This window comes from Rhinatrema bivittatum, chromosome 14, assembly GCF_901001135.1.
Source record: "Rhinatrema bivittatum chromosome 14, aRhiBiv1.1, whole genome shotgun sequence".
Lineage (NCBI taxonomy): Eukaryota > Metazoa > Chordata > Amphibia > Gymnophiona > Rhinatrematidae > Rhinatrema > Rhinatrema bivittatum.
Window position 1 is genome coordinate 9,640,537 of NC_042628.1, and position 26,870 is coordinate 9,667,406.

At 42.4% G+C, this 26,870-nt stretch overlaps 1 protein-coding gene across 1 annotated transcript in view; it reads right to left on the reverse strand.

Moving 5' to 3' along the window:
* The window catches only part of FOXK1 (forkhead box K1), a 64,353-nt gene that overhangs the window by 21,235 nt on the left and 16,248 nt on the right, over positions 1-26,870 (reverse strand). The window contains exon 2 of the mRNA XM_029576334.1: positions 4,404-4,601. Within this exon, the coding sequence (XP_029432194.1) occupies positions 4,404-4,601 (198 nt within the window). The remainder of the gene's footprint in view (positions 1-4,403; positions 4,602-26,870) is intronic.

Consider the following 26,870-nt stretch of genomic DNA (forward strand, 5'->3'; position numbering starts at 1 on the left):
TTAGTTGAAATAATAAACATTATTTGTAGTGCGCCATCTACGGCAGCCAGTGCTACGCAGAGCAAGCCCAATGGTGCGCCGTCTACAGCAGCCAGTGCAGCGCAGAGCAAGACCGATGGTGCGCCGTCTACGGCAGCCAGTGCAGCGCAGAGCAAGCCCGATGGTGCGCAGCCAGTGCTGCGCAGAGCAAGCCCGATGGTGCGCCGACTATGGCAGCCAGAGCTGCGCAGAGCAAGCCCGATGGTGCGCCGTCCCTACCAGAAAGAATTCAGCATAGCACAGGAGATGAAAACCAAAATTGAAACCCTGGGTGTCTTTTAGTTTCTCCACCTCTGTGCAGTGCCAACCTCCTGAATATATTCACAATCACCACCATAAGTTTTAAACTATTTTCGTAACCAAATCATTCTACTTCCATGAAAACCCCAAGCTAATTCAATTTCAATCAGACTTCAAAAACCAGAGCCACACCAGAGTGTGTTCGGTTAACAAAAGACAAGAGAAGCAGAAACTAAAACAAATGTACCCCTCCCTTCAGTCACCACACTTATCCAGGAGACACGGCTGCATGTTTGGAAAAATATTTGATACTTAAAAAAAAAACCCCAAAAAAACATTTCCTCTAATGCCCAACAGGATTAACAGCAGCTGGCAAAGCAGAGTTGTATAACATTAATTGGTGTCTATGCCTCATGAAACTTAGCATGAACTGATCATTAACCTCAATGTGATAGCAGAAATTAGCCATTGTCTGCAGGTCTTCCTGTGACAGGCAGCTAGGAATTCAGTGAAATTGTCTGCTTATTTATAATATCTGGGCTAAGTATATTCCTTGCCTGTTTTTTGTATTATTTTGTGCCTTTGTATTGGGGCTGAAAAAGAAAACACAGAAAAAAGTCCCCTAAGTTTTATCATCAGTCTGCCTAGGAGGAAGGGCTCTCTGCAGAAATGATTTGCCTAGAGCCCAGCATTTGATAGCAGAAATTAGCCATTGCCTGCAGCTTAAAGCTCAGTAAGAATCTCAAATGTTTAGTTCTCTCCCTCCCTACACACCCTTCTACCCCTCCTTACTCTCTTATATAGTCTTCCCTGGACCTATAGCTCATTATCTGCAATTACTTCATCTTCCATTACATAGTAGTTCCTTACAGCTCACACAATAGTAACTTAAACTGTTATATTGCTTGTAAAAATTTGGTTTTCGATTTCTACATATTAATCTTTACTGGCTAACGCTAATACTTTTAGTTTTCATCTCCCACTTTCGGATAATAGAAGTTAGCATGGGGCACATTTAAAACTAATCGGAGAAAGTTCTTTTTCACTCAATGCACAATTAAACTCTGGAATTTGTTGCCAGAGGATGTGGTTAGTGCAGTTAGTGTAGCGGGGTTTAAAAAAGGATTGGATAAGTTCTTGGAGGAGAAGTCCATTACCTGCTATTAATTCAGTTGACTTAGAAAATAGCCACTGCTATTACTAGCAACGGTAATAGACTTAGTTTTTGGGTAATTGCCAGGTTCTTATGGCCTGGATTGGCCACTGTTGAAAACAGGATGCTGGGCTTGATGGACCCTTGGTCTGACCCAGTATGGCAATTTCTTATGTTCTTATTTCTCTGGTTCATACACAGCAGAGGAAAAAGACCAAGAACTGGGGTAAAAAGTATTATTCCAATCTTACAGATTGCAAGAGTATGCAGAATCCTCCATCAGTCTAGTCGGAAAACACCATGGTGGCATCTAACTTGTTTTACAGTTTTCAGGCAAAATGTGAGTTTCTTCCCTCAAGGGTCCAAAAGAAAATACTACATTAGATTGAGCCTCCCTACCCTGCCTCCACACCCAGGATCCTGAGCAGAAGCAGTTCAATTTCAACCAGACCAGCAAGCATGAAATGCTCAGCAGCAATATTTGAAAATACATTTTAATTTAGAAAAGGAAACCCAAACTTAAGACAAGCTAAAGATTCTCTTGCATCTTACTAAGTTTTTTTCTTGACAATATTAATACATTTAAAAACCCAAACACTTAAAATACATTTTTACATTTATAAAGCATTCTGTACATTCCTACCACTTTAAGCCCTTAAAATAAAGTCTCTAAGGTTTTTATTTCCTCAATCAGTGCTGAATGCAATTTAATGACAGATGTAGTTATGACCATAATCACACAGGGCACCTGCTTTTTGGGTTTAAATAAGTAGCAACAAAACACTCCCAAGTTGGGGGGGGAGAGGGAATGGCAGTGGGAAAAAGTGAGAACCGGTGTTTATCCGATCAACACTGATACAACACAGTCAACCCCCACCACTGTCAAACCCCCGCCCTTGCTGCTTCAGACCTTTTCTGTGGGTCTCGCCGCACAAGCTCTTACAAAGAGGACTCTGCGCACCTTCTCTCAACTGTAACGCTGCACAGCATTTGCCACTTCTACTCTGGTTCCACCCGGCTCTCAGTGAATTTCAGCCGCATGGTTCCTGTCTTACACACACCTCTTTCTGAGCAATGCCAATCAAAGCGGCATATAATAAAATACAGCACAAAATAAAACATTCAATACGCAAAATAGAAATTATTCTGCTATTATGGAGTCTCACTGCCACATCACACTTATAAAATGTTTTAAAACAGCCGTGTTTACACCGGTTTTCTAAACTTCAAATAATCCTTCTCTTGACCAACAACTAATGGCAAACTATTCCATAATAATGGCGCCACCATTGAAAATACCCAGGCTCTCACACCACGTTAAAATGTAGGGACCCCCAACAGAGCTCCCCTGCCCTGATCCTCTCACACTGTGCTCACAAAAATGTTTGGGGGAATAAGGAAATCATGGGGTTCAAGCTCGTCAAGAAGCTGCACACAGCCGGAGATAGAGGTGGCAAGCAGCTGGAGTCAGCAGGAGAAACCAGGCAGCACCAATCATGGAGGCACCGAGAGCAAGAACCGCTCTGCAGCGGAACCAGTGGGAGGCAGGAGAGCACAAGCCCCACTGTCTGACAAGCCCTTGTGCAACTGAAGAGCTGCAAGGGGCAGAAAATGCAAGCCAGACAAGAGGTGGCACCATCAGCAGAAGCAAGAGCTGGGGATTTAAGAGGGCAAAATGAGCAAAGGAAGGGGAGGGTGCATACAACATTTTGTAGAATTTAAGTAAAAATACTGCTTAGTTTAGGGAAGTGATTGAAAAGTAATCATTACAGTGTATTAAAAGCAGAAAGCCTGAACACACTTGATTTTAGATTTTATATAAATCTAAATAGTTAAAGAATAAAAGCAAACTTATAAATTATAAAAACCAAAGCATTAAAAGAGTACTGGAGAGGACGTACTAATACAAATGCTGCTGCTATATATTCATGCACCAAGTGGCAAAAGACTTCACTAGGACTGAACATAGCTCTTTCATGGTTTGCCCAGACTCTTGCAGATGGAAGACCCATACTCAAGTTTCCTGTACTGGTGAGTAGGAATATAACATTCATTTGAAACAAATGCAAAAAATTATAGTTTTGTTCTAAATGGAACAACCCAAAAATGACCTCCTACAAAAATACCCCAAAATTTTTAGGTATTTTTGTATTCGTAGCATTAAAAATAAAAGGGCTACTAGTTGCCCAGCAAAACATGAACCTAGGACCAAAGAACATCCAGGGACCCTCCTCCAGCCCCTCCGAGCTCCACTCCCAGCCCCCAAAAAACTAATCCAATTCTGCCTAGATAGGACCAAGAAGATCCCACTCCTGTCCCCAATTACCTCCTTTCTGGTCCTGCATGATTAAGGGCAGGAGAGATGCCTACTTGGCTCCCACCCAAGGTCCCGGTCCTTACTATATACATTCACTTCAGCGCCATCCTCCAGGCACCATTTAAAAAGGACTGGGACCCAGGCGAGAGTGAGTGGGCACCACCCCTGCTCTATATGCAAGACCCAGGAAGGCGTTAAGTAGATACAGGAGGAGGAGTTCCCTAGCACATCTAAACAGGGGGGCAGCAATCCAGACAGGCCCCAGCTGGATTTGTTCTTTGGGATGGGAGGTTGGAAAGGCCCAGCTGGGCCAGGCCTGGGCTCAGGTGCTCGTTTTGCTGGGCAGGAGGAGGTTTCCAGGGCTGTGAGACTATTTTTTTTTTTTTGGTTTAATCAATGAACCGAATTTCAAAACACATCAAGTGAACCGAAAAAAAAACAAAAACCGAAAAAAAACTAACCGAAACAAACAAGTGAGGGCTGTTCCCTTACAACCCACTCACCTCCACAGTCTATTTAAATGTGAACTTCATATTGAGCAAGCATATAAAGGCCCAAACTGAAGAGCAGTGAGGAATTTTGGTGGCAAAATGATGAAGCAGTGTTCGCCCCAGTAACAGCAGCAGCCCTACAAACAAGAACAAAAATACTTACCTAATAGTGCCAGTGGGGGAAGGAAGGGGGCTGATGAGGCTCCGGAGATCCGGCTCCGGAATGTGGATCTTCAGCGGTGATATCTGAGGGTAGAGCGGCCGAGGTGGAGAAGGAGGTGCCTCTTCCTTCACCTCTTCCTTGAGGTATAGAGCTGTGAACTGGATCTTTATGACAGTGCTGGGAAAACGGAACGTACACCTGTGCAGAAGACAGAAAAAGCACAGCATTAGATGTGCGAACCAGAAAACACGCCCGCTAATGCAAGCTGTGACAACGAGTGCGTAACAAGAGGGGTAAAGTACTCCGTGTTTTACATTCTCACTCCCCCCCCCCAATCCCTGTATTAAATTTGTTATTGGAGCAGCTTTATCCTGCAATTACTAGCAACTACAAATTTTGACCAAGACAGAATGCAAAAACACTAAAAACACTAAAACACTAAAAACAGAACACAAACACACCCACAGCATTAGAATCCCTTATGGAAGAGATGATGAAGACGGCTCATGTATGATTGCCAGGATCCAACCACCACTTTAAGTCCCTTGCTTACATGGAGGATAGTCACAGGCGTCTACTGCTCATACTATACACAATTCCCTAGAGTTCAACTGGGGCTTCTGTTTTTCTTTTTTTATATGGGGGGGGGGGGGGGTGGGGGGGAGATCTTAATTGGCAAGGCTTAAGCTGCTGACCGCATCATCTTCCTTTTCCTTCTGGTAGCTGTGGTGGCAGGTCAGTGGTTTCTGACTGCAGGGAAAAAAAACACAAACCCTGTTGCTGCAGCTCCTGGTGAGAAAAAGAAGTCCATGTTGCCAGCAGCTCCGAGCACGCATCAAGCAATAAATAAAAATGCACCAAAACCCAAAATACACTCACCAGGAAAAGGCTTTGCATTCAGTAACCATGAAGCAGTGTGGAAGAGAGAGAGGTGGGGGTGCACGCTCTTGTTTTCAGAATTATATGGCAAAACGTGACGTTTTTACAGCAAATAATATTAAATTTAGCTATCACTAGAGCATTGACCTATGAAACGTAGGCCCTGGAATAAAACTGGACTTAAAGCTCATTGTGCCATGCAGACAGCCCACATTTACTGCACAGAAAAACATTTCACTAATCTGTGTTTACCATCATTTCTCTTATCAGCTCAGGCAAGGAGTTACCTATAAAAAAGCTCAGGGACTGCAAACCTTCCCTAAACCAAGTGCTGCCAAGCCAGAGAGAGGTGATAATGTTTCCAGGAAGCTTAGCAACTCTGTCCCACTCCTGGGAACCCTACTATCTGCCTCCTGGGGAAGTGGGAGACGGCACACGCTAACTCCCTAAATCTCTCAATTATCCTGAACCTTTGCTTATGAAACTAAACTGTTTCCAACCAGTAGTTTTTCTTATTGCTCTAACCAGAGCTAGGAGATCACGAACTCTTCATAGTTTTCCCCCACTACTCTCCTTAGGATAGTGGCTCAAAAGTGGAATGCGGTTCCTTTCAGCTCGACGAGAAACAAACTTAAAAGCTAAAAAGTGAAAACCTGCTGCTTCAGTCATCCCCCCTCCCCATACCAGCACCCGCAAGTCAAAGCAAGAAAGCAAACAATCAATATAATTCCTCGGTGCTTAGGGGGTGTTTGCGCCTGTATGTTGTAAAAGGGAAGTATCACTACGCAGGGCTACCAGGATTCAGTTCCACATAAAATCAGCAGCACACTGAACTGTCCCCGGAAATGTAACTGCAATGAAACGCAAAAACACCGAATCCTAATTCATTTTTCCATCAGGAAAAAGCCAGAACAGAAAAAAAAAAGCTGTAAAGCTTATGTTTAGAGCCTCTGATTTTAGGTTTTAACCAAACCCCAATAAAACACCTATGTGAAAAAAAAAAAAAAAAGGTGTTTAATAAACACCAGAAAACCACCACTTCCCCTAGTACTCTCTCAACACCTCCCCTTTGCCTACCCTGCATCCTCTGCTTTGTTTTGATACCTTTTCCACATTAAATGACTCTTCACCTGATTTGACTGGAAAAGGTACCCAACAAAAGTACCTGTACTATGAAAACACCAATTTTTGGGTATCCACAATTAGCTGGAAAATAAATACCTAAAATTATCATTTATAAGCACCTAAAATCAGATGCTCTATGTTACACTTGGCTCTCCTTCAGCAACTGACTTCTGCCAAACAGAGTATGAGCATAAGAAGTGCCATGCTAGGTTAGACCAAGGTCTATGGCGCTCAGCCTCCTGGCTCTGGTAGTGACCTTCTTCCTGGTTAGTCTGTGCACTTCCTTTTTCCTCTATTATATTTAAATATTGGTTAACTTTGAACAGCTAGAAACTATTTCATAAGCATCATAACTCTCAGCTTTTCAAACAGGCAAGATTTTAAGAAACATATTGATGTCCTCTCACCTATCTGTATAAGGTTGCACTACAATGATATTTGGACCAGCAAGCCAGTTTAAACATGGGCACTGAATAGCCTGCATATATGGTTTGGAATTACAGTCTTTACAACTCCAGCATATTTTTTTGTTTTTTTTTACATAGACTAAAAGTCTAAATGTGATAAATGCAATCACCTACACACTGTATTTGTACCCTGCAGTTCATAGACGGGAGCAATGGTGGATCCCCACTTGCAAGTTTAAATCAGGACATTGGACGTCACGTTTTTCTGTATCATTTCTGTCCATTGGATCTACAGCCCATACCCCAATTGGTGCATTGCAGCATATGACTTGTACGATATCTGTCATGCTTTAACTGTACAGTCACAAGAGACTTTTTTTTTTTTTAGCATGTAAAATAAGAACATAAGTACCATCATGCAGAGTCAGACCAAGATCCATCGAGAAGGGCATTCTGCCTCAGACCGTGGCCTGTCCAGGTCACAAGTACCTGTTTCCCAAGAGTTGACCTATTTCTTGTATCTCATTCACAAATTGGTTCTTTTGGCTGACGTGACTTGTGGCGACAAGTTTAAATGTGCCATGTTCTTAGGGAGCGCTCTTTCTCTAGCAAACATGAAGTCTAAGTGTGAATTGGTAGCTTCTAATTATATATGACCCATTACTTTTATTTTATTTTACAGCGTGAGGTGCTATTTGTTAATTGGTATCTTTGAGGTGACATTTGGTAGTCTTTTTTTTTTGTTTTAAACTGTTTCTTTCCTCAGCCTTTGTTCAAGGTGAACCCTTGCTGTATACAGGCTTTTTCAATTCTTATAAACTATGCAAGTTCATAATAAATTAGTCCCTTTCCCCATTTTAGATGACTAGACTCCAATATATCTCCTTTGAAGTTATATTCACACTTTCGTTTGTTGTATAGAACTGGAACCCCAACCGCCTGTCGTCTAATTACAGAAACTCCCTATAAAACATTTGAAGACTCCTTATAGCTCTGCTGGGCTTTTAACAGATGCTCCTTGAAAAAGCCCACAAGAGTGAAACAGGGCCAATGTGAGAGCTAAACTCTGGATAATCACTGGTCTTGTGTCAGTCTGACCACGTCGGGCAAATACCCCCACTGCTTTTGACAATCAGTGTATTTGGACACTTTGTATAAATATATTTTTTGACAAATTACTGGGACAAAGAGTACTTTTTGGGTATACGAGTTAACATACTGGATAACTTTGGAAGCAAAAATAGGGTTCTTGTATTGGCAATGGAGTTTAATTGAAAGCTAATGCACATTAATGAGGAGTGGTATAGCATAAGAACATCAGGGGAAGCTGATAGAGGAGGAAACTGGAAGAGGGCAGAGTAAAGGCAGCCAGCCAGTAAGCTATTGCAGTGGTTGAATTTAGAGATAAAGGAGTTTGAAGGAGCGAACGGCAAGCACTGAAAAGTTAGAGGTCAATTTTACCTACAACTGGTAGCTAAGTAAGGAACAGAGCTTGAAAATATGAACAGAAAAGGAAAACACAGAGTCCAAAACAACATCCACATTCCTGGCCGAGTCAGAGGTGAGGTGCAGAGAATGAGTATCTGCAGGGAGAAAGCACCTCCATTTTCAATGCATTACAATGGCGTTTACACTGACTGCAGTAAAGAATACAGGAATGAAAAGACAGGTTACTTTTGCTAAGAACTATTACCCTGAAGCTATCCCTTCCCCTCAGCTTCCAAAGCTCTTCCTCAGATGACACGCATTAGTACTAGACAAAGAGCAGCTTTGCATAGAAAAATACTGAAAAATCATATCAAACATTTCTAGTATTCTGAGAAACATTTCACTGCTGATGAAGATCCACATCTCGGATGAGCCTCTCTGAGCAAGCTCCTACATGCAATATATCATGCGTCCACACGGGGGTCCTCTCAGTCTTATAACACAGAATCAAGAAGAAAATATTAAAAAGAAAACCCATGAAATGGAAACAACTCCCATGGGGAGGCGAGCAGGGGACTAACATCCTCTGAGAACATCTGTTACAGGTAAGCAAGGACAAGCAGGATAGTAGTCCCTCACACATAGCTACAAACGCTAAACCCCCCCCCCCCTCACACCCAACATAAAAGGGGGATCAACAAAACAGGAGCCAACGGGCTCAACAGCAACAACATTGCTGGTAACGGGGGGATAAGTCACTAAGGCCTGGAGCTCGCTGACCCTCACATTAAAGTGACTGCCAACAAAACAACTTTCCAGGTTGAGTCCTTTTGGCACAGGCTGAGCCAAAACCACACTGAAGTCCTAGGACACAGCAGGAGGCCTTAAGAGAGGCTTCAACTGAAGCAGCCCCCACATGAAATGTACAACCCAAGGCTGTACGGAGATGGGCTTACCCTCTACACCATGGTGAGAAGCTCCAATTGCAAATGAACTCTTCACAGAGTTGGTCTTGAGACCAGTTTTGGAGAGGTGTAGAAAGTAGTCAAATAGTTTTTGTGGTGAGCAGAAGAAAAGGTCTAGGGCCTCTTACTCACACGACATGGAAAACGTCCTCCACTTCAGTTCATAGGACTTTCTGGTGGAAGGCTTTCTAGAAGCCATGAGGATATAAGACATTGTCAGAGACTGAGGGATTGCAAAATCAACCTCTCAACATCCAAGCTGGGAGCAACAAGGCTTGAAAGTTGGAACGTTGCAAATGGCCTGATTCTGGGTGATGACATCTGGGGAAGTCTCCATTTTGTTCATTTTCCAGATGGACAACTCCCTAAGGAATGTAAATCAGATCTGCCTTTGCCAATTGGGGGCTATTTTCATTTAATTTATTTAAACTTAATATTCCACTTGATCAAGCTTGTTACTTAAGTGGTAATAAAGATAAAAAATCATAACCACCAAAATTATCACAAACATACATATAATTCACATAAACATAAAACAAGGGCAAAAAATAAATTCACATTCCATTTTTAAATTAAAAGCCTAATCCACATAATTTTAAACATAATGCTCTTCACAGGTAACAAATTAGATGTTATGAAATGCCTATGAGAATCATAGTTCCCTTGTCCTCTCCTCAGCTTCAAAGTCTTCACTAGCAGCAGAACGGAAGGATACGTGGACAGGAGGCCCTAGCCCCAATGAAGGGCAAAGGCATCCAAGGCTAGCTTGCTGTGAGTTTCTCTACATTGAGCAGAACTGAGGAACCTTCCTGTCCAAGGAGCTGTGAACAGATCTACCTCCAGGCTTCCCCAGCGGTAGAAGATCCAATTTGCTATCTCCTTGTCCAGAGACCATTCATGGGGTCTGAAGGAGCAACTCAGTATGTCTGCTATCCCATTCTCCGTACCAGCGAGATATGTCTCTCTGAGCCCCATCCTGAAGGAGAGAACCCAGGACCAAATCTGAACAGCCTCTTGACATAAGAGGTAAGAGCCTGTACTTCCCTGCTTGTTGATATAGTATATCGCCATGAGTGCGTCTGGATCAACAAAATTCTTTTGGGCAGCTAATCTCTGAAAACCCACTGTGCATACCTGATTGCACGGAGCTCCAGGAAGTGGATTTGACAGAGAAGTTCCTAGGCGAACTATAGCCCCTGGGGGTTGAGACCATCTACATGGACGGATGCATTTGTGGTCAAGACAATTTGGAACAGAGGATAGACCTCGCAGGCCTTCTGGATGAGGAAGACAGGTCTTAAATACTAGCAGAGTGCTGTTGGAATGTTGCATGGTCGTCATGAATGTGGGCCACAGCATCCTTCACCTTTATATCTGAAGAGATTCTCTCCTGTGCACAGCAACTCAGCAAGTTGTTCCTACACCTCCTGACAGAGATCTGAGGCTCGCAGCCAGGCGAGTCTACAGGTACAGATCCCTGCGGCAGAGATCCTTGATGCTGCCTTGAAAAAAAAACTGCAGGACGAGTGGACCCCATGTTTTCCGCACTCTAGACCCTTGTACACCAATGACTGGAGGGTGTTGAGGCAGCTGTTCGGTCACGTCCTGCACATACTGGCCCATTAAAAGCTGGTAGGATGCTATGCAGGAGAGAAACATAGAACCCTGAAACACTTTCCTCACAAGAGCATTCATAGTTCTCTGATCCTTCCCCAGGGGTACCGACGAATGGTTCAGAGTGCAATTGACCTTCTTGAGAGCAGATTTGTCCACAACCAATTGAAGTGGCAGCTGACGTTTGTCGAATCTTGGAGCCTTCTAGATGAGATATATCGTGTCTGCTTTCCTATTCACAGGAGGCACTGAGAAAGGTTTTCCACATCAACAGAATCTCCGTAAGGATCTCGTGCACTGGGGCTGCCAGGATCTCTTTAGGAGGCTCCAAGTATTGGAGGCTACCCAGCATCGTGTGTCAAATATTCCCCTAAGTCTGCAAATTAAATGGAATGCCTTAGCCATCAACCTAACAAAGCCTGGGAAGAAGAGGACTTCTGGGGGAGACTTCCTTCTGCTGTCAGGAGGAGATTGGTCAGTGGGGAGGTCATCCAATTAGTTGGAATCTGAAACACCTGAAGAGCCTTCCCCCAGAGGAGGATGGGTCCCAAGGTGTTCTGTCCCCAGCCAGCGGTATGGGAACAGACTCGACTAGCCTTGGGGACCTGAACCCTGAGACTGCCCCTGTCGCCAAGAGAGCTTCCTCCTCCAAGGAAGTCGAGACGACCACCAGATTTGGTCATTGGCAATCTTGATGCTGCCCTGGGTACATAGATTCGAACAACAGCTTGAGGAGGGATGGTGCCGGCCCCGCAGAGCCTTCTCCACATGCTTCTACAGCTCCTCCTTGAAGACGACAGATGCCAAGACTGATTGGGACACAGGGCCAAATCCTCTTCGGAACTGAAAAAGATTGGTAGCAGACATTGGGTCCAATGGAGGCCATGGCAAACCCCTGGGAATCAAGGAGGACTGGTGCTTCTACCACAAGGTAGCTTCAGGGCCATCACAGCTTAAGCTGGTGCATCTCTGTGCCTGACACCGTGCATTGATGGGGGACAGATGCAGATGCTTGGCTCAGTCCTTCCCTGGTGCTGAAGCCAAAGATAAACATGAGGTCGTCGACCTGGCTGGGGCGCAATAGGTCACCTCCGGCGTCCTTGGAAGCAGTCAACCCCAAATTGATGGCTCACTGGCCATCATTGCAACTCCGAGAACCCTCGCTGTTGATGCCTCCGATGCCGACTGGTCTTCCCAGGCCTGAAGAGCAGGTCCATCTTGTCTAGCTGGGCCCAGCATCATTTTGGGGTCATCTGTGTGCACTTGTTGCTGCCCCAGACGTCATTCCATGCCCCCAGGCAGAGAACACATCTATCATGGGGATCTGTGATAGACAGTCCTCAAACACAGAGAGCATTGCTTAAAACTGGTCGATGACATGCCATCATGCAAGAAAAGGGATGTGATGTCAAAATTGATGGTTTTGAGCGCACAGCCAACCTGGAGGATAAACTATGAAAGGAAACTTACCAAAACATTGAAAAACCTGAGATGATAAAAGGGGAGAAGCAGGGGGACCCCCAGGTCCACACAATACAAATACCATGAAAAAAAACAGCAAAAAATACTACAAGTTTTCCATGCCGGACTCCATTAGATATCATGCATGTGTGAAGACTGCCATCCTGTTTGTCCTCTGAGAACAAACTATTTAAAGCAACAAATGGCTGAGCCCAATATCAAACTGTTAGATGTCTCCTCCTCGACTTTATAGATGCAAATCCCAATTGATTCTCCCTACATAGCTCCCCAATAATACTATTAACTAGTAGCTGTTAATGCTGTTAACACTAATATAAGAGCTATTTTCCCTAAGAAAAAAGATATGTTGCATTTAGTGCTGCTACTGACATTCCTATCTGCGCCACTGATTTATAACAGCTACCTATACCTATAAGGTGTTATTCAGAAACTTGAGGGGCTATTACTGCAATTTCTGCATGTCTTTTCTGTTTCTACTACAGAAAAAACAAAAAAACAAACAAGGATGATAAATATAGCAAGAAGGAAAAGACAAGAAGCACTAACAAGCAAATATATATTAAGACTAACAAATGTGAATGTCTGCTCCTGGACTATTAATATCATTTACATGCAACAGAGCAGACAAAGACTGTAAATTGGTGAGTATATAGCATTAAGCTGATAAAATTATAGAGAGATGTTATGCATGACACAAGCATGAATTAAATAATTGCTATATACTCCAGAAGAAACAGCAGACAGCTTTTACATCATAGCTTCCACCTGCGGTTAAAGCCACCCCCCCCATCCCTGCTGACCAGACAGATAACACATAAGCCAAATGGTAGGTTGGGAACCCAAATAGGGTCACTAAACCTTCAGCCAGGATACAAGTGCCTCAAACGGCTGCACTCTTCAGGTGCCGGCAGCAGCATTAGTAATTGGCCTTTGAGCAGACTCACTCACAGGCCCTTCTTGGGACTTTTGCATGAGTTTCTGTGGTAACAAGAAAGCCTCTGCAAGGAGGGACTGGGGCCACTTCAAGGCCTGTGAGCTTGTACTAACTCAAAGGCCCCATGCTGACTTTCATTACTAAATCTGTTGGTAGATAACTGTCAGGCTTGGACCAGCCATAAGTGGAGGGGAAGACTAAGTGTGCATGAGCTGGTGGACTCCTCTCCTCGCCCACCATTGAACCTACCCAAGAGAAAAAATGTTGCCCCATCAACCACCTGTCATGCACCATTGGAGAGGGTACCAAAGGAAAATGCTGCCTCTGAACCTGACCTGGGGCTGTTTGAAAAGAGATCAGATGCAGGAGAGGATTGAGGGTTAGATCAGAGAGAGGAAAGGCGAGAGAGAGGTAATGACAGAAGGCTGACTGGAGGATATAAGAAAATTCTGGGGGGGTGAGATCATGGTAGCATGAGAGAGAAATGATGGGGATGAGAGTGAAGAAGGAATGACAAGATCAGTTGGGTGTTATACGAAGGGCTTGGGGACAAGAGGATCAGCTGGAGGGATTCAAAAAAAGCAGAAGGTTAAGAGAGGGAATGGGCTCAGAGCAGGAGGAATATAAGAGGGCATCGGCTGGAAGGGTGGAGGTTGAGGAAAAGGAGGCAGTGGAGAGGGAATCAGCTGGGGAGCAGGGAAGATGAGAGTGAAGTGATTGTTAGAGGGGGGATTGCACTATACTGATTTATGTTGGTCATTCTCCGGGATCATGTGAATTTTCAAGTGCTAAAATAGGATTACACTGGATAAAGGTTTGGGAAGCCCTGGGCTACAGGAAGAACAGTGCCAACCTCAGTCAGCAGGGAGGTTACATTTCATTACCAGAAGCTGCAAAACACCAGCTTTCACTTTTTTTTTTTTTTTTACACTGGACATCATCTAAGGGTATGAAATAGCCAACCCTTGTCTACTGGGCACTAGCCACAAGAAATTTCTATTTACATCGTGTCTACATTCAGAATGCGATGACACACCAGAGCAGAGTCTGTATTTAAGCCCTTGAACCAAACTCAGACTGTACAAAAATTATAATTAAAAAGAAGCAAATGGTAAACATCAATTCCTGGATAACTAAATATTTCCCTCTCACTCCTGTCTCCCACCTCTATACTTATGGAGAAATGGTCAGAGGAGTTTTATTTGGCAAAATATAAAATTTGCTAAATAAAAATATTCTTAGTACGAGCTGGATTGCCAAATGGGTACCAACGGAAGTCTATTCAGCAAAAAGCTAAAATGCAATCATCCCCACCAAAACCATGGAGGAAAACCAGCAGGAATGTCTCTGTAGAGAAGGTGTCAGATGGGATTTCTCCGGCTGAGGAGCATTCTGTAGTCCTCGCTGTAGGGAAAATGTAATTGAAAGAAGAAAAAAAAAAAAACACACTGTTCAATTAGTCAAGCTACAATGGTCCTCCTCATTTAATGCTCTGGGTAACTACATTTTAGGGTGACAGCGCACACACGAGACAGCAGTGTGATCCTTGATAAGCTTTCACCTTGTTTCCCCCAATAATCATCAAAAAGACCTACTTTAAAAAAAAGTTACTTTCCAAGTTCTGTCAAAAATGTAGATTCCTCTCTAACAGAAGCAAAGTGAATAATGACCCAATTAGGAAGCTTTTCCATTCTTATTCCTTTTAAGCTCATGTAGTTGCTAACTTGAAACAAACAGTGAATACAAGCTGAAGGAACCACCTACAGAAATATTGGCTATACAGTATTAGTAAGCCTACATCTTTTACTATTTCTAAGTTGTTTTCTAATATCCAAAGACAGAACTTTTCACATGTAAAATCATTTAAATTCAACATACTGTTTTTTTTCCCACATTTTGTGGCGTCAGTGAATCGAATTTGCATGCATTTTTTCTACATACACTATACTCCACACCTTTCATAACCAAAAAGGTTTTTTGGGGGACAAAGCATATACATAATCCATTCCTCCCTCCCCCCCCCCCAAAAAAAAACCCCACTACAAAACTGAAATCCAGCAATTGGATGTGTCTTTCCTTCATACCCCTCCCTCCCAAGTCACTGCTTGCTGGAAGCACATCTGGTAGCAATTACAGCTGTGAACCTGTTGGGAGTTTGTCTTCCCTTTGCCACTCCCCCTTGTAGCTTTGGCCTTGTGCTTCAGGTCACTGTCATGCTGAAAGGTGAATTTCCACCACACAACTTTCTTGCCGAGGCAGCAGGTTCTCTCATATATTGTCTCTCTTATCCTGACACGTGCCCCAGCCAAACGCACAGCCACCCAAGAAAACAGCATCAGCCGGCCTTGAGAAGAGTGCCATTTTCATGTCACACTTTGCACTGGGGTCTCAGGGCTATTTTTAAAAAGATTGCGGTGGGGTAAAATTTCTGGGGGGATGGGAGGGAGATCGGAGGGGCTCAGCTCAGTCCAATCAGGAAGGTCTGGGCTCCAGGGAGCAGTGGTGGAAGTGGGTGAGGCACAGTTTCAATTTATTTTTTGTTTTGGGATGTTTATTGTTGATTTCAGTTCAGCAAAATGAATCATACCAAAACAAAAATGAAACTAAAAAAAAAACAAAAAAAAAACCCTGAATTAAAAAAAAATCAAAACTAAATTTTAATTGCACATCCTTAGTGCTCATATGTACGGAAACATATTTAATGTTATCTGAACTAGATGTCAGGATGACCTCTAACAGCCTGGGTAAAAAGCAGCAACAAAATTTCTCAGAATCAATCTGCTGCAGGTTATGTACTTTTTTCTTTAAAAAAAAAAAAATTAGAATAAGGAACTCAATTTCAGTAATGACAAAAACAAGGCTTATTTAAAAAAAGGGGGACAGTCCAATCCACTCCTGTTACCTTTTGCATTACACAAAAGTACAAAGTTTCTCAAACACAAACAAGGTAAGAAAAGTCCCATAATCCAGAATATAAATAGAAAATAATCCCGATTTACAGAGTACTTAGCGTAAGAAACACTGCTAGCATTTGTTTTACATTTCTTCCTCTCAAGTGAGGGTCATGCAGAGTGGACTCAGAATTCGGCTATGTTGTTGAATTGTTGCTCTGAAGGCTATACTAAACTGTCTACCTTTTTCACATGTAAAAGATTAAGAATAAATTTCAAAAAAGTGTTATCCACTGGACCAGGCTTGGAAAAAGCCAGAGTCCTGCTTCCTGGGCTGCAGAAGTAGCACTCACAGCCACTGAAGGAAGGGGGGGGGGGGGGTTTCCAGCCACCACTCACCTGCAATATCTTCTGGAAGAAGCCTGGCCAAAGACTGTCACTACAATGTCTGGGCTAAACTGATTAAAATATAGGCATAAAATTAATGAATGGCTGGAAATAAAGATTCATGGTGCCAGAATCTAGCAGAGGCTAGTTTATTTTTATTTTAGATTTATATTCCGCTTTTCGCACTTTTTTCAGCGTTTCAAAGCGGATCACATTCAGGAACTGTAGGTTTTTATACCTGAGGCAATGGAGGGTAAAGTGACTTGCCCAACATCACAAGGAGCGACAGCAGGGTTCGGAGCCCACTGCTCTAACCACCAGGACCAAGATGAAGAGGAGACTGCTAGGCCAAACTACAAAGTTATTTACCTCTTTATTACACAAGTCCAAAACTCAAAAAGTTCCTTCCATGAAATGTACAAGACACTTAGGTTAAATGGGGATAGCTTTTGGGTTGGTTACATTAAATAACTGCTTACTAAAATCATCCCAATGCGGTTTCAACTGATGGGGTCCTTTAAAAAAAAAAAAAAAAAATATGCCTCAAAGACGAAAAAATATTAAGTCGCTTGAGTCAATCCAGCTTAAACTCTAAGCTGAACAGGCACAAACGAATTTCTTAACTGCTCAAGAATAGTTAAAGTCTTCTTAATTTTCAGGAGTGACTAAATTAATGATAAAAAGTAGAATGATGGACTCAAAACAACTGTGTAAGAAGAGTCTTGACACTTTCCCCATGAAGAGTGAAGGGTCCAAGCCAGTTCTCAACCCAGTCCTCAAAGTGCACCTAGCCAGTTTGGTTTTCATAATATATAAGCATGGGACAGATATGCATACAATAGAGGTAGTGCATACAAATCTATCTTCTGGATATGCACTGTGGATATCCTGGAAGGCTAATCGGCTAGCTATGTCCGAGAACTGGGTTAAGAACACCTGGTCCAAGTCTTTAGTTTGTCCTATGTTGTTAAAATGTTTTTAAAAATTCTACACTGCTACAGCACTCAACAATTAAGCATCCATTTCATTATGTAAATAAAGCCAACACAAACTTGCCTCTATATATAAACAATTTACTGGGTGCATTCCAGAAAGGAAAGCTCACAGTGTCTCCTAGAACCTCATGATTGGTGAGTTTGAAGACCTTGATGTCTATTTAGCTAAAATTAGTTTTGTACAAACAGGTAACTTTATGAAAAGCCACATGCAATAAATTGGTTATATTTCTAGTCCCACTTCACACGACACCAGTCCCATCAAACGTCTATTTTACTGCACAGAAAGCCAAATATGTACACATTCTTCCTGATCAAAATGAAATTTTCCCCGAAATATTAAGACCTATCTTTGCAAAATCATCCAAAATTATTCAAATTGCCAGTACAATCCATATTTTCTTGGTTCATGCTGTGGTAGTTGAAAAGGCTTTTCGATAAACATGCACAGCTGCTAAGCATGCCTCCCTCCTTCCAAAATAAGCTCAAAGGAACCAGAAAGAGAAACCCCCATTACCCTGCACTTTGCCGCAACCTGTTTCAGTGTTAGCTGTGAGGACAGCACACAAACTGATGGGCTTGCATGGCCTAATATCGAGCAATTAACCAGAAAGTGTAACGGTACATGTTTTAATTCCATTTGTGAAATGTTACTTAAAATCCTGTTCGTTTGATAAATGTGTTGGCTACTATAGATCAACAATGGACAACTAAGGTGCCTTCTAGTAGCACACACTGGGCTGAATAAAGTAATACATTCAAACAATATAAGTCACCAAAATTATTTACAAGACCAGAGGATTCCTCAAAAGCCAAAAATTCAGTTTTCCAGATGCAAGTCATCAATTGACCAAGACCATAAAGCTCAGCAATATGAAAGGTCTGTGAGCTAGGAAAATGTCAAAATGGTTTAAATGTATCTGCAAACTCCTTCAGAGCTTAAAAATAAAGAGATCTTTCTGCCAGGAAAAAAACATGAGCCGCACGGCTAAGATGGATGCCACAAACAGAGGCCAGTAGAAGACTGTCAGGAGAAATTTTTCCATTTCAAATGGAAAACTAGGAATGATTCTGGTCCCTCGTATGGAAAGAGAAAAATACAGCAAACATACTGCAGTTTCAGGGGGGGGGGGTTTTATACATCATCTGAAGGCATATTTGTACTCTGGCTCCCTAGGTGGGCTGCAGTTTGAAATAACAACCCTTTACCAAACATTAGTACAACTGGATGAATATAACCACATAATGCATTCACAGCTAAGCAAGCCTTCAATTTCTAAAACATCCGAGTCCACTTATTACTGAACTTTGTCTCACACAAAACTAGCAATCTCAACGTGGAAGGAGCAACTTCATCAGTGGAGACTGCACAAGGATTACATACTCTCTCTTTCACAGAGATAGCGTCAGGAATTATTTGTGTGCACCGAGTGAAGAAAGCTCCACAAGCAAAGGAATGCTTTTCATAAACAAGGATTGGATTAAAAAAAGTTCCTACGCAAATTTAAAAGTGAAGCTTTTGTTTCCGATATCTCACTTTCTGGCTGATACTGTAAGGTGCGCTGGGCCGAGCACACTAACACGCACTTCCAATATCCCTCATACTGTAAAGGGTTTAGCATGTCGAAAACGCGTGGGCAACCCCTCAGAAACTAATAGCGCTCATCACAATCAAATGCATGTTGATGAGACTATTAGTTATACACCCAGGATACTGAAAGTAAAAAATGCGGCCAATCCGCATATTTTAGGCTCAGAAATTGTGCAAAAAAAAACCTGCTTTTCTGTACACTCTCCGACTTAATATCCTAGTAATATTAAGTCAGAAGAACCAAAAAAAAAATTTTTTTTTAATTTGGCAGCCGGTCAGGTTAGGAGAATGAATGCTCAATTTTACCGGTGTCCATTTTCCTAACCTATGGCTGTCAACGGGTTCGGAAAACCAACGCTTGTAAAACTGAGTGCCTGTTTCCTGAATCCACTGACAGCCGCCTCTCCTGGGTTGCCACTAATAAGGAGGCGCTAGGGATGCGCTATCGTCCCTAGCACAACCCCTCATTTACATATAGGATTGCACAACACAGAGTGCCTGTTCTCAGGTATTTTACTGAATTGGCCTGCTAATGAGCACAAATCTTTGCAAGTTGTGATACCTTTCATTAAGTGGCAGGACACGACTGTACCACAAACATTTCTTGGTCCATTAAAAGGTACAACAATGTACAAAGGTTCCAGTTTTCTCCAGGACCAAAACAGCTACTAGAACTCTGCACTATTCCATATGCTGTGAAGTGGTCCAAAGTGAATAGAAGGCTAACCCAGAATGAACCAACTTGGCACAGGGCCTGCGAGCTGTGCAGTTTACTGCTCTACTGAATTGAGCAGGAAGGCTGCACTGAGTGCAGGACTTTAAAGATTATGCCAGCTTACAGTCCTGTACTCAGTGCAACCTTCCTGCTCTGTTCAGCAGAGCACTAATACGCACACCTCATGTTTCAAGAATACCACTTGCAGGCCCTGCCTGGGTGCCAGTCCTGAGTCCTGCTATGAGGAGGAGCGGGGTTTGATTCCTGCGTCAGAAGTTCCGTTCTCCAGACTGTGAATGCTGCAAAAGCAGCAATCACCGCTCCTGAGAGAGTCCCAGTGGTCATGCAACGGCAGTACCTAGTGGCAGGACTTAGGACATCACTGAACTGTTCTGGAAGGAGCCATAGTCCATGGCCTTCAGCTAGGGACTGGCACTGCAATGACTGGAGTGAGTTGGGAGGGGATGTGCTTCTGGCACCAGATTCCACCAAAAGGCTAGAAGCCCAAAAAGGGGGTGCATCATCTTAAAATTTCCATGTAAATGCCTTGTGGTTTATCAAAGGGACAGCTGTGTGTTCCTGGAACCAGTTTAGAGACTTTCTTGGTTAAAAAAAAAAAAAGTCTGCATTATTAAGTAAGGACTGAGCTAGGTGGGTAACAGGCAGCCACATTATAGGATAATTTTTTTTAATTTTTGTATATTTAAGTATTCTCCCCCATTATAAAGTGGACTTGTGAGGAACTTTTCTATTTTTTGTTCTATTGGTTTCCTTGACATTCTTGCAAATCTTGGTTTTGCATCATGCATATGATTAAAACTTAAAAAAAAAGAAGTCTATAAGGGAAAATTGCAGGGCCAAAAATAAAATACCACTCAGACTGTGAGTAGTCTTGAAGGTTGGACCAATAAGAGCATTTAAGTTGTACAAGGCTGCTGTTAACCACTAATCAAAGGACACAGAAGCTTCTGACTGATTGTTTTGACATTACTATAAATTGTAACTAAGTTTGTTTCAGCCAACAAGTTTCCACTTTCTCTGGCAGGATAAATGTTAATGATCTTATAAAGCTTATTGTACCATCCACACTGACATTATATTTTTATAACAAGCGACTAACAATAAAAATGTTCTTAAATTCCAAACGCTCCAGTTTCCAGCCAGATATATGCACCAGTTGTTATATGGAAGTGAATACAATATAAACACCAGCTATTGTAAGATGGAAACCAACAGAGAAAGGACCCTCTGATACGCCCTCAACCTGATATGTGTTTATGTCAATATGTCTTAGGCTCACTGTTTGAACAGTGTTTAATCATAAACAGATTTCAGTGCGCTCAGAAATTATAAACACAAGTGACATGTAGCCTGCTACAGATTTCAATGTTGAAAAGATTAAATATGCAGATGCCAGATAGTTATGAGGTGCAAGAAGCTAGTGCAATTTAAAACGAAAATACACAAAGCTACTCCTGGGGGAATTATGCACAAAACATCCTGCAAAATTCTGTAGACTATTCAAATAAAACAATCACAGAGTCTGAGTCATACTTTATAACGCAATACAGAAAAAGGTTACCAAAAAGCCAGAATTTGTAATTGTGTGTAGACTTTTCCCATCATAAAGCCTTGCCACTTTCCCCCACCACACACCCCCAGCTCTCTCCCCTCTTATGTCTTGAAGCCATCCCCATACTTGCTCTCTCCTCTCAATCAAGTCAATACTCCAGTTTGCTCAATACCTCCCCCCTTCTATCAGGCTCAAACTCCTCGTCCCCTATTCTCTGGGAAGACCCTCCCTGCTCACTCTGCCCTCCCTCCCCAGTTTTCTCCATTTGCTAGCAAAACTCCCGACTTTCTCATCTCCTTCCCAGGTTTTAGAATCAGTGATCCAAGTTAATGCATCCTGGGTACAAAAATATTTAGAAAACTTGAGTGCCAGTAAAATGGGTTGGGTTTTTTTTCATATAACTAGTATTACTTTAAATATTTTCCTTTTCCTCTTGCGTTTTTAGCTTAACCTGAGAAAAATTCTTTTTCTTCTTTTGACACTAATTCAGGGGTATGCAATTCCAATCCTGGAGTACCACAAACAGGTCTGGTTTTCAGGATATCAGCAATGAATATGAGATTGGCATACAATGGAGGCCTTGCATATTCATTGTGGATATCCTGAAAACCAGACCTGTTTGTTGTATTCCAGGACTGAAGCTGCCTATCCCCATCTAGTTTTATTTTTTTTTGCCTAAAGCAGTTTTCCCCAAGCCTTTCTTGGAAGCATACCTAAGCAGTTGGGTTTTCAGGATATCATAATAAATATGCATGAGATAGATTTGCATGCAGCACTGGAGATTCGGGACGTGCCAATCTATTTCATGCACATTCACAGTGGCCATCCTGAAAACCTGACTGGATAGATGTGTCTCCAGGAAAGGCCTAGATCTTTTCCTCCCCTTTCTTCTACCCCAGCTTCCCCATTTCTATGTTGGCCTGCGCTAGAGGGCAGCCGCAAACCACAGCCACTCCTCTTCTGAGACTGGAGCCAGTCATTTTATGATCCTAGGGTGCTGCAAGGTCTCCAGGGATTTTCCCACACCCTCATACTTTTATACACTAATACAAGAGTGGAAGAGTTTCAAACACCTACAATATTAGCAATTGCCGCTGGCCTGGGGAGAGTTGCTGTTGCCAGTGCGCCCTGCAAGCACAGAAGAGAAACTGGAGCGGGGGAAGAGACGAAAACATTTAAAAATCAAAGAAAACAAGAAAAAAGACACATATAGCCTAAAATAAGCAGAAAAAATTGAACTGACAAAATAAAAACAAGCAACAGCAAATAAAGGTTGCAAAATGTAATCAAGGATGAGGTGACATTTATTCATGATTACCTACAGCATACAAAAAATGAATTGAAGCAGTAGAGAAACTTAGCAGCAGCTGAGCAGAATAGGCCAATCCTAAAGCAACATTTTGTATAAATAAGCTGCTGCACCACAGAGCAAATCTAAAGTAGAACAGATAGTATAAAATAATAAGTTGCATCGCCCTCTCAGAACACACAAATTTTAAAGCTTTCGTGTCTTTTTTTTTTTTAAACTTGGTCATAATGCTGCAGTGAAAATGCAAAACACAACACACCTGTAGAAACCCACAAAAACGGACATCACTAAAAAAAATCACTGAATGACACCACAATCCCTCTTTTTCAATGTCTCTCTCCCATTACACCAACCCCCAACAATGTCCCCAAATAAAGACACAACTATAAACCCTCTACAGTATTCATCTCACGTCAGGGCAATGAAGATTGATTTTGTGCTTCCTTAGCACCTCACACGGACAGTTTACACGCCAACATGCAAGCCTACAAAACATCCATAAATATTGAATGTAGCAGCAAAATAACTTCAACACAGGAAAGAACGTGATGCATTCGTAATGTTAATCGATAAAAGTGACAGCAGCTGTTTGCTGTTGGGAACGGAGACCTGCGAGCACTAAAGGTGTAAGAGGACGGAATACAAAAAAGCAGCCCATCAATGTCTGCACTTTGACCTTAAAGAGGAACGGACAGGCTTTCAGCAGCCTCACAATGTAAATGTTGGAGCACCAACACCCACTTCTGGGTAATGAACAATTTGTTTCGGGGATAAAAATCACTGTAAATCATTTTGAAAATACTGCACCATGAAAAGTCAAAGAACGTAATCCTTTATTATTTAACTTGCAGGTGTCTAAAAATACTGCGGGGGCTTCCATTTACATTTATACCACTGTTTACATTCCAGAAAGCGCAGCCCTCAAAATGGAGCCAATGTTTTTGTTTCTCATTCAGCCTTGAACATTTTGGCATTCAACAGGGTTACTATGGCTCTGGTCGCCACGCAGGCAGCACTGTGAATACTTGTGTGCTACACCCACAGCGGACATTTTCTTTTTACTTTCCAAATATACATTCAGAGGCTGAACGTTTTGAAAAATCGAGTACCGAACGACATTTTTTTTTTTTTTTTTTTAGGAGCCAGGGTAAAGAAAAATAAGTCTTCAATAACTTTTTTGTTATGCATTTTACTCATCTAAATTATTCCACTTGTTTTTGTTTTCTATTTTGTTCTTTTTTTTTTTTTTTTTGCTTTCAATCCATCTCCAGCCTCTCCCCACCCCCATGGTTCATCAACTCTTTCAATGGCCCCAAGATCACTTAAGCATCAGCAGCTTCTCTCCCCTCCCCCCCACCGGCAGCTTCTCCCCTGCCTCCCCTCTCCACCCTACCAGCAGCAGTAGCACATCCTCCATCATTTTAAACTATACGTGAGGAAAGTAAATAAGGAGCTATTATTCATGTCGCCTCATAATACAAGAGCACCCAAGGAAATATATTGACTTGTCAGGTGTAAAACCAAAGTGAAGAAAGCATTTCTGCACACGGACATTAGCCCGTGGACCTCAGTGGCACAATCTGTTGCAGGAGGCAAACAGCGATCAATCAGAAGAGTCCCAGATGTCACCGCCTGGTTCAAGCCCGAAAAATGAAACAGGAGCAAAGACAATGCATATAATAATGGTGAACGTGCGTCTAAGTTCAAAACAAATAAGGGTGTCAGCAAGCCGGGAGATAAGTGTAACACAGAAAGTCTAAAGGCAACCTAGGTGGCAGCAAAGAACCAAGCTCAGGACATCCACAAACCAATCGGGCCAATACAGTAAAGCGCGCTCCGGCACTCTTAGCCTGCGATTGGCTGCACGTTTTCAACGCGATATTGTTACCGCTTATACAGTAAGGGGAAATAGCGCCTCGAAAACACGCGGCCAACCACACCTCCCCCCCCCCCCCCCCCCCCCCCGAAATTAATAGCGCCCGCAACATGCAAATGCACGTTGATGGCCCTAGTAATCATTCCCGCGCGATACAGAAAGCAAAATGTGCAGCCAAGCCGCACATTTTAATTTCGGCCGTCACCGGGAAAGTATACAGAAAAGCAGAAAAAACTGCTTTTCTATATACCCTCCAACTTAATATCATAGCGATATTAAGTCGGAGGCCCCAAAAATAAAACATTTTAAAAAAATAAATAAATTTAAGATCTGCCCGCGGGTTGAAAACCGGAGGCTCAATTTTGCCAGCGCCCGTTATCTGAACCCGTGGCTGTCAGCGGGCTCGACAACTGACGCCGGTAAAATTAAGCGTCGGCTGTCAAACCCACTGACAGCCGCCGCTTCTGTCAAAAAGGAGGCACTAAGGACACGCTAGTGTCCCTAGCGCCTCCTTTTACCCCAGGCCTTCATTTACATAAATTTATTTACTGGATCGCTCTCCCACGAAGTTTTCTGTATCAGCCCGCATGACTGCTAGATGCTGGAACACCAGGACAGCAGAGCGACAATGCTACACATTCCCTGTGTCTTATACACATCCTCTAAATGCCTTCTGGGCTAAAGGAACCTTAATCTGATCCAGTTTGACAATTCTTGTGTTCATATGTAGTAAATTAATAAAAGAAATGACAGGAAAAAAAATTAATTTAGCATTTTAAGGATGTGAAAATTAGATTTCTGGAGCTAGGCAATTTCTCATGGCTCATTAAAAAGGACTTTCCAAAATATAGGCCTTAGATCATTTGGCTACAGCTCAAAGAATCCTTGCTATTTCTCCCTACACATTCCTGAAGCAGGATCCAGAGAAGTCTTTCCTAGTGTTGAAATAACTGTATTCTGCAGCAAATCCTATGCAGTTTCCTCTCACCTTCTCCCACCTGAATCTCAAAAATAAGGACTCAATTTCTACAAAGCACTTACTGGTAAGTTACCCTAGAGATTTCTAAGTTACTTGTGTGTGAAATTCCATAAACAAAAACAAACGTGGGTACAGGACATGCAAACCAGGAACTCCACAAGGAGGAGAGAGAGAGGTGTTTGCAGACAAAAATGTCCAAGGCCACACTCAGGGCCCAGTGCCAGCTTTATTACTGCCCTGTGTGACAATTACTGTGCTGCACCTCCCCGCACGATTCATTCAGTCTCTGCCCCAGGCCCATCAAATAAAGCCCAGCTCCTTCCAGCAATCTACATTTTAAAAAACTGACACCCATCCACATACACCCCCCCCCCCCCGCCCCCGGGGGGCGGGGGGGGGTGTATGTGCAAATTTGACATGAAAAACAACATTCAAAAGTCCAGTCTTCTGAGGCAAAATATCACTTAATATATATATATATATATATATATATATTACATGCATTGCTGTGGTACCAACCAGAAAACTGCAAAAAAGACACTTAATTCCTATGGAATTTATTATGGCACCTCAGAACGTCATGAACAAACGTAATTACAATATAGTAAACCTTCAATACTAAAACAACCCTGCCACCACTGAAACAGCAGAAGCCTTATCTATGAAAAGGCAACGCTGCAAATATTATACCAGGCCCTAGAACACCAATACACCTCCTACTGAGAAAAAAAAGAACAAGCCAGGCTGCTATAGAGCCCCACACAAACTACATGCCAGCAAAATAGCTCACCTCAGTCACATATGCAGAATACAAACAAACCTTAACCAAATACAGAATAAAGAGTCCAGAAAGAATAAATAGAAACATGCTGAGAAGAACGGAACTGGAACCCACAACAAGCCGCCTCTACATGCAGAGCAACAGTGGAAAACAAAAACATAACCATTCATAAAACATTAAAGTCGAGAAACAAAAACATAATAGTAAAATCATATTCATAAAAAGAGTAACTATTTCAAACCAGTTAATGAATTGAATATCCAAAATTTCCCAAACACCAATACAATTTCAAAAATGCCAATAATTAAAAAATGTTCTAATATTTCCCCCCCCAATATATTTCAGAACAGCAAAAACAAATTTCACCCAATAATTTAAGCTAATAAAGATTAAGAAATCTCCTGCTCTCCATACCTGGGATCTTTTGATTTCCAGTCAGTGAGATTTTCATGGATTTGGGGAGATTGTGTGCGCGAGAGAAGATAGGGCCGCACAAACTCACACAACACCACATTGATTCTCACACACTCCCTGTC